Raw genomic sequence first — 15,679 nt, forward strand, 5'->3', positions numbered from 1 at the left:
AATGTGCTTCTTTGTTTCAGTTCCGGCCCATTTTAAGGAGGAGTTCTTAGCAGAAACTGTTAGGCGCGGTGAAAAAGTCGTTGTAAAGTGTCAAGCATTTGGTGATAGGCCGATATCAGTTACATGGAAAAAGGACGGACAATTGTTAGACAAGCAAGCAGAAAAAAAGTAAGTTATTTCTTTTTTATCTACTCTAAAATAAGATTTTATCCAGTTTACGGTATTTTATAAAGGGACATACTATACTTTTAGAAGTATATATGTTTTTATATTCTTTAGTTAAATGCTTAGCTGCAGAATTTAATTAAAATTCGTAATTGTATTTCCTTATTAAGTACATTTAAAATAAGAGTTTTTAAAGTAAAAATAAATAAATAAATAGATGATAACTTTTTTTTTAATTCTTAAACTTTATTTCTTTATATTTCACAACTAATTCTGATGTCTTATTCCGTGCAGTAATTTAACTCATTACTTAAGTAGCGTGATCTTACGATTAGGCAAAATATAATTAATATAATAGTTAATATTAATTATATTTAAAGGTGAAAAAATAGGTAAAATTACAGTAATGCTTGGTAATGACATTTCTGTTTAAAAGAAAAGCTTAATTCTGGTTAATAAGGAAAATAGTAACCGGTATTTGAACCCTCTTTCGATAATTTTTTCATTCATATTGTAACCGTCAATCGAGAATTCTGGTTTTCAAAATTATTGTTCTTATCACCATATATTTAGTAAAAAATACAAGACTGAAAAGTAAATTTAGTTGAATAAATAGTTTTGACGTCATGTTCTATGGTGTCATACCAAAATTGCCAAATTTTGTGACATAGTATAACATCATATTTTGTTAATTATACCAAAATGATTACTTAGGGGATACGGTAAAAATTACCAAGATTTTCGGTGTTCACATAGATCCAAAAGTTTTAACAAATGTTACCACATTCAGGCAGTTTTGACCATATTCTGGTAGTATATATATATTTTTTTTAAAGTTTATATTTTTTTGACTGCTGATATTTTAAAATCAGTTCTAAGGCCTCTGTTCTAAATTTATATATATGCTACACACGAGTATCAATTTCATATTCATTTAGTTATTTTGTGTTATAAAACTTAGATAATAATATTTGCTTGTTGTCTTACCTAGATGTATGAATTTTTAATTGAGATTTTCTTTTCTTTTTTTATTGTTATAATGAATATTTTGGCTAAAAAATTAAGTTCGGAGTCAAAATTTAAAATCCTCAACACATATTTGGAAAAAGCAAGGATAACTTTTCATATGCATTTTTTTTAAATTGAAAAAAAAAAGACAATTTAAAATAACTATCAGTGTGAAGTTTCACTTTCATTGATGAGTACCGCACCGATATTCATCTTAAAATTGGATACAATCTAAGATGAATATCGGTGAGTTTAAAACAAACCGAATGTTAAAAAAATTACAGATTGCGTGGTTGAACAATAAATAAATAAAAGAAAGGGCGATTCTTCATCTCACAAAATTTAATCACAATAACACGAAATTTAACTTTTGGCACTCGTATTTTTTATGCGCACACGTGTATTTTCTGTAGCATTTACTTTCGTGAACAGATAAGTTATCTAAGATGAATTTCACATTGATATTCAACTTAGATTCTGGACAATCTAAGATGAATATGAAGGAGTTAATGCTATGTGGACGTGAAGAAGAATAATTTGAAATCAGAATTTGAATAATTTGAAATCAGAATTTAAATTAGAATTTGAATCATTTGAATCATTGCGTTATTCAGAACAAATTGAATGTTAAAAATTTACCGGATTGGGTAACATAATAATAAATTAAAATGGAATGTGGGAAAATAAATAAAACTCTACAACTCTGAAAAATTATCACGACAACGCGTAGTTTACTTTCTCGTTCAACTTTTATTCACACTCGTATTTGTCTTTGTTTTCTTTATGGCATTTTCTATTCTCAGGTACACTATTGATGAAACCATGACCGATGAAGGGGTAACATCAGAAGTTCATATTGTTTCAGCCGACAGAAGAGATTCTTCTTTGTTTACCTGTGTAGCAGAAAACTCATTTGGAAAAGATGAAATGAATATACAAATCATAGTTCAAGGTTAATTTCTATATTTTCTCTTTAAATAGCACTAGACTTATGTTTATTATGTTTGTATAGTTTCGTAAATTTAATAATTTTCTATATTTTGTCCTCTGATAGTTAGCATATCATGTAACATTCTTTTTCGATCACATTTTGTTTTTCAGAATATAAACTTACCTTCAAACTGTTGAAAAAATATTGAAATTGTTGCTACTATCCGAATGATTATAAGCAAACTTTTCAAAAATAAAATGTATAAGCAATATCTATTAGCAAATAAGAACTTGAATTGTATTTTTGACTGCAAAGGCTCTAAACATATTTTCTCTTTGGAAAGATAGCTTTTTTTAGGAAATATAATTTAGTTTATCATTAAAATAAAAATATGTTTTGGGGCATATACAGATATGTTTTGTTCTTTAATTAAGAGATACTTTGAACTAAACATTAAGTTTCAAACGATTACTTTTTTTTATAGATATGCATTTCTTAATTATTTTTTTATATGTCCATATATTTTTTATATTTTTTTATATTTGAATAGTATCGAAAGATAAGATTTCAGTGATTGATTCGGTAAGTTTGTAACACTTTAAATAATTGCTACAGTTGAAATAATTATAAACAACTTTTTTTTTAAATAATAGCCCGAATTTATTATTAACTTCAAACTTGCGTCGCATTACTGTCTTAAAATAGCCTCTAAACATATTTTTTCTTTGAAAAGACATGTTTGTCAAACAAATATAATTTAGTTTATCATGATTAAACAAAAATTTCATGATTAAACAAATAAATTTTATCATAAGTACCAAAATTTATCACATATTTTCAAACCATATTTTATTGTTATTTTTACCAAAAACTTTACTGTAGAGCTTCGGTAAAAATTACAGGGGGTTTCTGTGTTCCTATGGATCCAGAAATACGGTAATTTTTTACCTTACTCTGATAGTTTCTCAGTGAACATTGTATCAAATGTGACCAAGTACAACTTGATTGAATTTTAAAAATTGTTTCTATTAAAAAAAATTACACTTTAAATTATTTTCAGTTACGCTTCTGACATTGTTGTCTAAGCAATTGAGGTGAAATGGACTAGGTATTGTTTCAAAACCAATAGGAAACGAATGTAGGAGGAATTGTTTCAATTATTTTTGTTTAGATGCAGTATAAGAACATTTTTTCATTCCTACCCTGTTGAACTTTGGATGTAATAATCATTGATTTTGAATTTATGGAAAAAAAGAGAAAACAATGTAAAGCACACATTGTTTTATGGTTCACACATATATTGTTATACACATTGTTCTAAATTATGGGGAATAAGTATCACTTGTCACGGATATTTTTGGTTTAGAAGAATCATATGTTAAGAAATCTTTAAGTATTTTTATGTATGCATATAATAGTTTTGGCAAATGACTTTTTCTAGGTCTGTTTATTACAAAAATGATACTAAATTAAAACTGTATCATGATTTGACAGAATATTTGATACAATTTGCGTTATGATATCATTTCCTTGCATATAGTTATTACTTGCTTACAAGTTGACATCAGTTTGAAAAAAAAACCCATATTTTTTGTTATGTGTTGCTAATGCTTAAATTGAATACATGGGACAATATGTTATTTCCAAATAAAAGAATAGAAACTAATATAAGAACCAATTCTATTCAATTCCTAACTCTTTTTAAATTAATAAAATTAATATTTAACTCTAACTTTCCTTTTTAAACAGTGGATCAACATAAAGAGTTATGGACAATAAAATCCATCCAATCATGGCGCATGAAATATTTTAATTAATATTTTTTCTTAAATTGATAAGATTTTTTTTTCCTTTGGATGGTGTAGAAATGCGTCAATGGGGTTCATAAAGGAGAACATATTATTTATTTAATCATGAATTCGAGAAATTATTTCCACCTAAATTTTAAAAATGATCTCTAGGGATTGAATAAATAATTTAAGTCATGAATAACTTACCAGTTAGTTTAATGAAAAACTAACAGTAACAGATTGCCATAATAATGTTTTAAATTTATATTCTGTTCCATTTAATTTGTACTAGTTTCATACTAACCTTTATAAAATTATAAAAAAAGATAAATGCGAGGAAGTTCATTCGGTGTGAATAGCGTTTTTATATTAAATATTTGCTTATCTAGAGCAAACGGAAGCTGCTTAAGAACACTGGAAAAAAATGTTCAATTAAAAAAATTGGTTAAGAACATATACACAGCTAACAAAGATTAATTTCGCGCTAGATAAAGAAATATTTTGCATATCTCGAATTATCATGTATAAGTAATATTTTAGTTTACTGTCTGAAAATATTTTATTCATTTTTCACTGAGAACATGTTGTATGTAAGGTAAAATACATAAAACTTACGTAGAAAGTGCATTAATTCTATACATTCTCTTATAGTCGATATTGAATAGAGGAAACTATTTAATTTGCTTTTATTACTAAATCATTATCAGTATTATAAAAAAGGCATTTATAAAACTAAAATGCTTTAATAAATTACTATAAAACTATGTAAACGTGATATTATTTTAACGTTTGTATGCTCTTTATTACAATTAAGTTAAAAAATATATTTAATAAATGTCAATCCTTTATTTTTTTAGAAAGACCTGATAAACCATTTAAAGTAACGGCCCATGAAAGTACCAGCAGAACAATTTCGATATCTTGGTCCCCTCCTTACTCAGGAAATAGCCCTATTTTATCATACACCATTCAATATAAACCAAGCTCAGGTTTGTTGCAGAATTTTTATTTTATTTTTATCTACCTTTAATTAGTTTTATCTATTTTTTTCGTAATATATTTTAATATAAAGAGCGTCTTAATATTTTAAGATTAAGATTCTATACGACGCGTACATCAAATATGTTTTCATAATCCTTGTTCTGTGAAGAAAAAAAATCCAACTCTGCGCAGTCATTAAAAAAGCTTATTTATCTTATGCTGTCAAATTCTTATTTTTATGCTGAGATTAAAATTCGAAAATATTTCTCAACCGAGAAAAATATGTTTGTCTAGCAACGCAAATTATTTTTGTGGTTTGAAAATATTTTCGAGATACGACGGATAGGTTGAAGAAAATACAAAATATGATTAGTATTTTTCACTGAACCTAAGTGAAATTCATTTATTTGGCTTAGAGTTTCCATTTTGATAAATCTGCGCTATTATTCAGAGTTAGAAGGTGATCGTGCACGTTCATGTAATAACTTTCAAAAAGTTATCTAGGGATTTTGTTAGTTTCGATGCTATTGCAAAAACTGGGATCTTGATCGTTCAAATACATTTAGAGAAAATGAGTTGCCTTTGTATTTAGTTCATATGTTATGGAATACAAAAATAAGAATTTAAAATTTGATAAGCAATTTTTATGGTGAATGCAACTTTAAAAAAACTGTTTAAATTTATTCATCTTTGCAAGTTTAATGAATAAATTGAGGCAATTGAAAAATTTTTTTTAATGCTATGCTCTACAAAAGTAGAATTTTTTAAAAGTTAATAAAATACATGGATTTAAAATTGCATTTAAAAAAATATATAACAATTCTTCGCTATATAAATAATTGCTAAAAATATGAAATATTTTGAGGTTTTACAATTAGGATAGATTAAAAATGTACTTCGTAAAAAAAAACAGTATATAAGTAAAAAATGATTCAAATTGAAAACCGCTAAGCAAACTTAAGTTTTAACGGAATCAAAAAAGAGCAAATTTGATAAATTCACTGCAAAAAATCATAAAGGCAACAAAAAAAATATATTTGAAAAAATTTTGAGTGAGTTTTTAACGATGTTCTATTTTTACTGACGGTGGTTACGATTTGATACCTTCCAAATTTAGATCATAAATATTTAACAAGACCATTGTATGCAGGATTGTTTTGCATCTCTTATACATGGGACTAAGAGCAAGTAAAATGTGCAAATGAGGCAAATGAAAAAAAATTACTTAATTCACTAGTTTATTTAATTCACTTGGCAGCAACAAATACACCGAAGAGCTATTATATTATGACCACCCTGCTAATAGCACGTAGGACCACCTTTAGCCCTCAAAACTGCTAGCACCCGCAGTGGCATTGATTCCACAAGGTGCTGATAGGTAGTCTGAGGTATCTGGTACCAAGTACTCAACAACTGGTCTTGCAATTCCCTCGCATTGCAAGGGGGTAGAGTGGCAACACGAATTTGGTTTTCCAAGTAGGACCACAGATGCTCTATTTGATTAAGGTCAGGTGAATTTGGGGGCCAAGACATGACTTGAGAATCACTGGAATGTTCCTCGAACCAATCCATGACGATTCGACCCTTATGACATGGTGCATTATCCTGTTGGTAAACACCATCCCCCGCAAAAAAAAACTGTTGCCATGAATGGGTGAACCTGGTCTGCAACTATGTTCAAGTAGCTTACAGACGTCAGGGATTGCTCTATGAGGATTATGGGTCCTAATGTGCCCCATGAAAACATTGTTCCTGGGCGAAAAACCATGAAAGCCTGGTCCAGCCCATTGTTATAGATAGAGGGTTTTCATAATGTAATGGCTCTTCGGTGTATATCAAGAAATTAAAATAAATCACAAGAATTAGAAAAGAAAAATTATTACTCACGAGATTCTATTCAAAACCATTGTTGCGGACACAATGAAAAACAAAGTGTAATATTTTAACTAAATCATTGTCAAAAATCTCAAGCAAGTTTACCCATTAAAGCCATCCCCGTATTGTAAAGAACTTCTTTACAGTGAAATTTCAACAGAAGCAAAAATCTCTGAGTGTGAAAAAATACATATTTTGTTACTTTCAAATAATTATCTCATTTTCATTCTGTTATCAACCACCTGTAAATACATATATATAAAGAGGTTATACTTAAACAGGTACTCCCCCCTTTTCCACTTAAACATAATTATTTATCTTGAGTAGGCGTCATCATACTAATTGAATGAAATGCACTCTACGTAATTCAATGAATCACTTGAAATCAATAAATCGAACACTTCGAAGAGCCTATGTTCAAAAAATGGAATATTTCGTTTTTGAACCTGAATTTAAAATCTTAAAAATTAATTTCCGATTCCAAACAGAGGGTGCTATTAACCCAATGAAAATTTTAAGTACTGTGTGCGTATTTTAAATGCTTGACTTTTTCTAACAGTGGGTTTTTCGGTAAATATTATGAAAAAAATGTGTATTCACAACCGGTTTTTTTTTTTTTTTTTTTTTTGCATGAGAACAAATTTTTTTTAATGAAAGTTAGGAAAGAAATCTGTACTTGCACCAGATATGGATATTTTAATTCAACACTGTTGCAGACGCGAATCAGAATTCGTACAGTCATTCTTCGTTGGAATTTAAACTTTAGTCAACTCATTAGGAAAAGTGTGGTTTGTCCTCTGAGGCATCTTTGATCTGATGTTTTATTGGGGAGAAAATACTTAAACTTGTTTTATCTAAAAAGCCTTACATATTGAATTCCATATTTAAGTGTAAAAAATGTTCAATAATTTAGTGGGGAACCTTGTGGAAATATCTGGCAAAATAACTTAATAGATAATTATTTTGTATAGTATCAAGCTGACAAGAAAAAACGAATTGTAGTTTTATTTTTACGGTGTTCAAAAAATAAAATAATTGACAGAAAGTATGAGCAAGTGTGAAAAATAATCGATAAATGATTTGAGACAAAGTAATGTTGCACGGTAAGCAAACCTGCGTATCAAAAACTAGATTTAACTGATGATTTTAAAACATTTAAGATTAGACAGTAAAACAGTGAAAAACCATTTTTTCAACAAACAGAAGTCTGGAAAAAAGGGTGTTTTCTTCTGTACACAAAAAATCACACTTTAAACATCTAAAGCTTCTATTCATGAAGAATTGTAATCTCTGCAATGTTTAATAGCTACGAATTACTATTATATGTAACATTTTAACATATATATATATATATATATATATATATATATATATATATATATATATATATATATATATATATATATATATATATATATATATATATATATATATATATATATATATATATATATATATATATATATATATATATATATATATATATATATATATATATATTTATATATATATATAAACTACTGTACAAATTATATCAAATTCAAAAAATTAAATACAATGATTATTCAATGTTTAAAAAAATGTCAGTTTTAAGGAGAATACTTTCAATATTTTCCAACTTTCTTAAAATTTAAATGGATGAGTCATTACATCTTTTTCTAAACAGACCTTAAACAACCTTTTCTAAATGGAAAAGTCTACCGAACAACATGCATTTTTCGAAAATTAAATATATTCTCCAAACCAAAGATACTATTTTGTAGAGTAAATTGTTTCTTCGCTCATTTCCTCCATAAACTATATTAACTATATTATATAAAATTATACTTAATTAATAAATAAATTAAATAAGTATAGACTAGTTAAGAATATTTCTGTTTTATTAAATTTTTGACAGTTACTGCTCTAAATTACTTTGTAAGTAAATGTAAGTTCCCAAGTAATGTGTAAATATAAATAATTTAAACGGTATGAGTAATGAAACAATTCTTGAAATTAAAATTATAGATGTGATTTTTTACAACTTAAAATTTATGCAATTAAATCATTATATGTATTAAATGAATTTTTATGTATTTGAGCAATTTTTTTTAGTACAAACGTTTAACCATAATCATCAAAACATCCTGCTCTTTCTCGTGTACAGATACAATTTGTTGTATTTTTTAAAAATTTTTTTCGCTTAATTCTTATTTTAACTACGAAACGTAAACCACAGAATTATGTAATCACAAGGTAGATGGCAGCACTTTTCTCTTACCTTGCTATTTTGCGGTAGTTTGCTATAACACCAGAAGATGGAAGCACTTGAAGCAATATCTTCAAGCAATTTCAAATCAAGAGCCTCCAAAACGGCTCATTTAAAAGATTTGTTAGAAAATCTTTATAAAAAAATATAGCCACATAATTTTGTAACAATTACTGATAATTGCTTTTATTTACTTAAGAAATTTATTAAGAATTACGTCCACTTTTTAGCAAATTTCTAGTAACATACTTTATTTTTTCTTTGATATTTACCAAATAGGATCGTGGAAAGATGATTCAAAAGACCTCACTGCATCGGGAGCTGATAGTAAAGCTTCTATTGCCGGACTTCTTCCTGCGACAACTTATCATTTCCGAGTAATGGCAGAAAATTCGTTTGGAAAAAGTGATTTTAGCTCTTATGTATCAGCGACAACTGATCTAGAAGGTGAAAAAAATTAAAACATTATATAATACTATCATTTCGGGGACATAATAACTTTAATTCAAATGTTCTACTTTTTGTGCTTATAATATCGAGTTTCTTCTTGTAGGAAATCTTGTTTTAAGCAATTTTCAGTGTACAACAAACTTAAAATCTACTGCGAACTTTTCATTGTCTGAATAATTATGATTAACGTTAATAGTCAATTGATACAAATTTAGTTTCTTATAATTTGATTATTGAAAATTTATGTTAAGTTTCGTTTTTTATTGAAAACTACTTTTTAAATTTTAAAATTACTTTTTTTAAAATTTGAAATCATTGTAGTGAACAAACTAAAATATTCAAACGAGGGACACCATCTGTTTAGAAAATACTTGGTCTACGGTTTAATACGTATATCTATATGATTGTTCAAAGAGATGAAAACCATTTTGGTACTTTTGATAAAAGCGTGATAAAAACAAAACAGCTCATTTTTTTGTAATTAGTTAATTTCTGTTTGTCATTTGAAAGCAACTGCTTTTACTTTGCCTTTTAAAACAAGCATTGAATAGCTTAAAATAAATTGCTTAGTTTTTTTTCTGTAATTAGACACTTTACAATTTTTCATTTAGATTGAACTATTCTCTTTTTGACTTTTGAAATAAGCAATTGTATAATGATTCTGAAATTTTGCCACCGCTATATAAAAAACACATTTTTTAGAAAAAATAACATTAATGCGTTATTTCCATTAGTGTAGATATTTGTGAAAAAAGTAAATAGTTTATTTTTACAGCATGTTCTTGAAATGGGAGTTTTGGTAAAAAAAAAATTCCAATTCAAAATCTGTAGCAAATAGTGGATGTGTATCCATGACTCTTCAGCGGAGGAGGGAAATATTTTTCCCTAAAATCTTGAATCCTGCATGACTATATATATATATTTATATGTATACAACTGTATAACTATATATATATATATATATATATATATATATATATATATATATATATATATATATATAAGGAACACACTACAACAAAGGAAGGGACAATTTCAGTTTTTGACATTTGTTTGACATTTCTTAAGAAATACTGAAATGATTATTTTGTACTTATAGAGGTGTTTAGTTCATGCGATTTTTCATTCTCAGCAATAACGTTTCAAGCTTTCAGAGCTTTAAGTGACGGACAATAAACTACAAAAGTAGACAAGTATTTTTGAACACCTTATGCCAAAAAATGAAACAATAAGCTTGTGACATGTATCGATTGCTTTGGTCGTTATTTGCATAAAATGTTTGATCATAAAATTTTGTAAACTTCGCTTTTTTATTTATTGAAATATGGACGTTTTTATAAATAAATATTTTTTTGTCTTACGATTTTTTTACTATAACTTTAAAAGTAGTCAATCAAATTAAACAAAATTTTTGAGGTAATTTAAAGTCATTAAAAAAAATTGCTTCAAATAAAAAAATTTTTGTCTTATGTTTTTTTTTTCACTATAACTTCAAAAGTATTCAATAAAATTAAAAAAAAATTTTGAGGTAATTTAAGTTCATTACAAAATTATTGTTTCAAAATTTGGAAAACATACATGATCATTAAATTAATCCTTTTATAATTCTCATTTAGGGAAAAAAACTTGAAAATTCTTCTGAATTTTGCGGTGAAGCTTCTTTGAAAAATAATTAAAAAAATGTTTGAGCAGAATATTTTAAATTTAAAAAGTTTCAAGAAATTTTCCAAGCAGTTTCTGTAATTTTTATAAAAAAACTCAAAACGAGGAGGGGTTTTTCCCAGATTTATTTTGTATCATCATTAGAGTAATTTTAGTAACAGGTGATAATACCTTATAATCGTCTGTACACTAAAATGTGACAGCATAAGAAAACGATCTTGTAAAAGAAAACATATTTTTATGAGTATGATTCCTCACAATGCCGATGTCATTTTTTATAAATTTTGTTTCATGATACAAAACGATCATAATGATTTTATAGTAATGCACCCTCATGTTTTCGCCTCAAAGTAGTGAGTAATTCCATTAATAATTTTATTGACAAGGCTAAATAAATAAATAAGTACAATGATCAATATATTATATTTACTTAATTTCATTTAGTGCCTGGAGGACCCCCTTTAAATGTTCAGGCCGATGCAGTTGGATCACACACACTAAGAGTAACATGGCAAGTAAGCATAACTCATTTTATTAAAATATGACAACTTTTATTATTTATCTTACATTATTTTCATTAATTGTTTTCCGACCTTCCCCCCCCCCAATATATTGTAGCATATTGAAAGTATAGAGTAGCTTCAGTGCTCATAAAATTTACTGAGTTCCTAAGAATGGTATGTTTAATATTCGTGATGTTTAGTATGAACTCGAGATATTATAAAAAATGTCAGAAAAAAATTTCTTTTTAAACGTCTGAAATTGTATAGTATTGGGTTGTTCGGAAAGTAATTTCGTTTCTTTTTTTTTTGGGGGGGGGGATGAAAACCAATTTTCGTATAATGAATAAATATTTCATCAATTTATATATTGGCTATTCTGGTCCAACACTTTTTGCCTTCTTTCTGGTATCTGGCATGATTCCACGCTCATAAAATTTTTGGTCTTCGCTGTCAAGAGACTAATCCAGGTGATTTTCGACCTCTTCATTTGAAGTAAAGGTTTTACAGTCCAAAAAATTTTGCAATAACCGGAACAAATAATAATCCAAAGACGCCAAATCTGGAGAATATGGTGGGTGTGGCAGTGTATCCCATTCATGATGTAAAAGCTTTTAACGAGTGACCAATCTTGTATGAGGTCTCGCATTATCTTTGGGGAACACTATACTTTTTATGTTAATAATTTCTGGCCTTTTCTGTTGAAGTGCATCATTCAGTTTGTCCAGCTATTGACAGTAAAATTAATTGTTGTGTTATCCGGTAGAAGCTAAAAAAAAACTATTCCTTTGAAATCACACCAAACAGACAGCATCACCTTTTTTTGAGCGATATTGGCTTTCGAAATGCTTTGAGACGGTTCATATTTTTTGCTTCGTGATCTCTTGCGTTTGACATTGTTATAGACAACCCATTTTTCGTCCCCAGAAATGATGCGCTTCAAAAATGGAATGGATATTCGAATGGACCAACAACTACTGCGCAGAATTAATTGAACTTTTTCACACACTAGCCTTGCTATATCAGCTCTCAAAACATATAATGATAATGCTGCTTAAGTGTGAAATTGGGTTTAAAAAAATACAATTAATTCCTCTGTCGGAAAAACTAAATTACTTTCTGAACAACCCGATATATTTTCGATTCTCTTTTATCTTATAACTCAGATAGAATATTTCTCCTTATTTTTTCTTCTTTTTTGCAAAACATTTTTATTAAAAATCGAGATATTGTAAAAACAAATATTTAAAATAAAATTATTAATGATCCAAAATTTTAAATATGTTATGATTTACTATGACTTGAAATATCGATAGATTAAAATCTAATTTGTTAATGAAAAAATATGTTTTTATATTCTAATCTAAAATTTCAATGTGATGCAATTTAATTATAATGTTATATCTATTGTTAAACTTAGCATTGATTTTTGCAGCCTCCAGCACTCGAATTACAGAATGGAAGATTAACTGGGTATTATGTTGGCTACAAAGTTCATGGTTCTTCAAAACCTTATACCTACAAGACGCTTGAAATTACTGATGCCTTTCGCAGTGAATGCTTGATTACAAATCTAAAGCGACTTACTACCTATAGCGTCATAGTTCAAGCATTTAATCGTCGTGGTGCGGGTCCTCCTTCAGAAGAAATTAAAGTTAAAACAAAAGATAATGGTACCAAATATTTTTTTAAAATGCAATCTATTTTGTTTTCTCATGATTAATTTTTTTTAAAAACAATTTTGATAATATCATTTTAACAGAGAATTATTATTTATTTTAGTTAATGAAATTCTTTGCCTACTTTTTAGTGTCTATTGACGTATTTATCTCTTATATAAATTGTTATTTTTTATTTATTTTGGAAGTGTAACTTTTTTATGTAGAATCAGAATTGAAACAATCACATCCAGTTCCTGAAATTCATCACATATATTCTTGGTATCTTAATGTAATACTCAGCATAATATTAATTATTATATGAATTGTTTTTTTATTATTATTATTGAATTATTAGTGTTTTATATAAAACTGGAAATAAAACGCAACATTCATTTATTAAAAACACTCACATATATTTCCGATAACTAGGCATACTTGGTACAATATTAACTGCAATAGGAATTGTTTTTTATTATTTATTTTTGAAATGTACATGCTTCCTATAAAGCTATAAGAAATCAAAACAATCATTTATTAAAATTCAACTGATACTTTATCAGTAACATTTCTTCAATCAAGAAAAACAACACATTGACAAGTTGCGTCAATGGTATCTTATTTCCAAATTTACAATGTTTTTCATAAAAAGTATTGTTAAATTTTTCTAATAATTCTTAAAAACAAAATTTATCATATGATAATAAAAAATAATAATAATTATTAAATAATAATAATTATTAATAATTATTAAAAATAATAATAAATAATAATTATTTGAGAGGGATTTGTTGATGGATATATTTAAAATCCAAACACTTATGATAATATCTGAAATATGCTAGTTATATTTTTGATGTAAAAAACTATAACTTAATGTTGCTTTTTTATTATATGAGAGTGAAAACAATAAATTCTTAATCCAAGAAAGATATTTAAATTTAAAAATTTTGAAAAACAATAATTTAAGTTAATGTTCATTTTTTTCATATTTTAAATTTCAGATCCACCTACCAATCCAATCATGAATGAGCTGGCAACCTCACACACATCAATTCAAATTGAATGGAAGATTAGACCTTCAACTTCAAGTCCTATTGAAGGTTATAATTTAAGAGTATAATGTTTTATTTCCCTTATACTTATCTAATAGTGCATATTTTTATTACATTGCGTAAACAGTGTTTTATTGACATTTTTAATACATCAGAGGTACCTGATACTAAGCATAAATTTTATATATTTTTTTTTCCTTTATTATGTCATTCATTTATACAGATATAACTCATTCCATAACCAGTGCTTTAAATTTGGGTTATTATTTCATTAATGCTTTTTCAAATTTCAATCTTATCTATAAATATTTATTTTTTTGCTAAAATGATGTATCATTGGCATGGATAAAATTCTGGTTGCTCAACCGTATTTGGTGAAAACAGTCAGCAAACAATTTTTATCACAGCTCTTATTCTGAATACACTCTCTTTTATAGTTTATTGTCTTATTAAATAATATTTTTTCAACCATTTTTCCGAAAAATTTCTAACAGTGTAAAAGTGTTATTAAATTTAATATTAATTTTTTCTCTGTAATTTTATACCATTGAAAAAGAGTTGCTTATTTTAAGAGTGTTCCATCATTTGTTCAATAATTTACGTTTATATTATTTTAAAATTTACACGAAATGTAGACACTTCGAGTTTTTTTAAAAAAATAATTACATTATCAAAATCTTACAATAATATCTACACTACAAAACTGAAATCTTATTTTTTTTCCTTAATAAAATCTGTTATTGAATTTCTCTCTAATTAGTGAGTATTTTTGTATTACGAAATATAATTTTTCATCAAAAAAGTCAGATAAATTTGTTTAAAACTGATTACCTAAATACTTCAATAAATAAATCTTGATATATATTATGTTACTTTGTTTAGTCAATTCTTAAAAAATTAAACTTACTGAGATTAAGAGTCGTGCGTTTGTGATTTTAAAACTGATTTGATAAAGTACATTCGTATTGTATTATATTTGGAGAATTATAAAAAAAAGCAATATGTTTTATCTGCCATCAATTTAACCAGTTATTTTTATTATTTTTTAAATTCTAGAATTGAATTTTAAGCATTACTATTTTTTCAAAAACCATTTATATTTTGTAACGATGACGTTCAACTCATTTCAATTATACAAAAATTAGTTAAAAACAAAAATGTCTCAAGTGTTAAATATTTTAAATTTATTATAAAATATTTTCAAGTATTATTAATTGGAAAATATTTCCAATTGTTATGATTTTAATTATTTCAACATTCAAAAATTATTAAAGCTTTAAGCACAAACTCTGTGTAAAATAACATTTTTTTCGGAGAAATATTTTTCTTCATATTCAGATACACTAAAATTTCGTA

The 15,679-nt window shown here is 26.5% G+C and overlaps 1 protein-coding gene across 2 annotated transcripts in view; it reads left to right on the forward strand.

The window, feature by feature from the left end:
• The window catches only part of LOC107443056 (cell adhesion molecule Dscam1), a 208,928-nt gene that overhangs the window by 171,569 nt on the left and 21,680 nt on the right, over nucleotides 1–15,679 (forward strand). For both annotated transcript variants that reach the window (XR_001583949.3, XM_016056799.3), the window contains exons 14-20: nucleotides 21–168; nucleotides 1,977–2,125; nucleotides 4,752–4,883; nucleotides 9,278–9,445; nucleotides 11,555–11,625; nucleotides 13,046–13,283; nucleotides 14,273–14,371. Coding sequence is in view for 1 of the 2 variants with exons in the window: in XM_016056799.3 (XP_015912285.1) it covers nucleotides 21–168; nucleotides 1,977–2,125; nucleotides 4,752–4,883; nucleotides 9,278–9,445; nucleotides 11,555–11,625; nucleotides 13,046–13,283; nucleotides 14,273–14,371 (1,005 nt within the window). In the remaining variant the exon portion in view is untranslated. The remainder of the gene's footprint in view (nucleotides 1–20; nucleotides 169–1,976; nucleotides 2,126–4,751; nucleotides 4,884–9,277; nucleotides 9,446–11,554; nucleotides 11,626–13,045; nucleotides 13,284–14,272; nucleotides 14,372–15,679) is intronic.

The sequence above is a fragment of the Parasteatoda tepidariorum genome, chromosome 10, assembly GCF_982258835.1.
Source record: "Parasteatoda tepidariorum strain Cologne lab strain chromosome 10, Ptep-v5.0, whole genome shotgun sequence".
In the NCBI taxonomy this organism is placed as follows: Eukaryota; Metazoa; Arthropoda; class Arachnida; order Araneae; family Theridiidae; genus Parasteatoda; species Parasteatoda tepidariorum.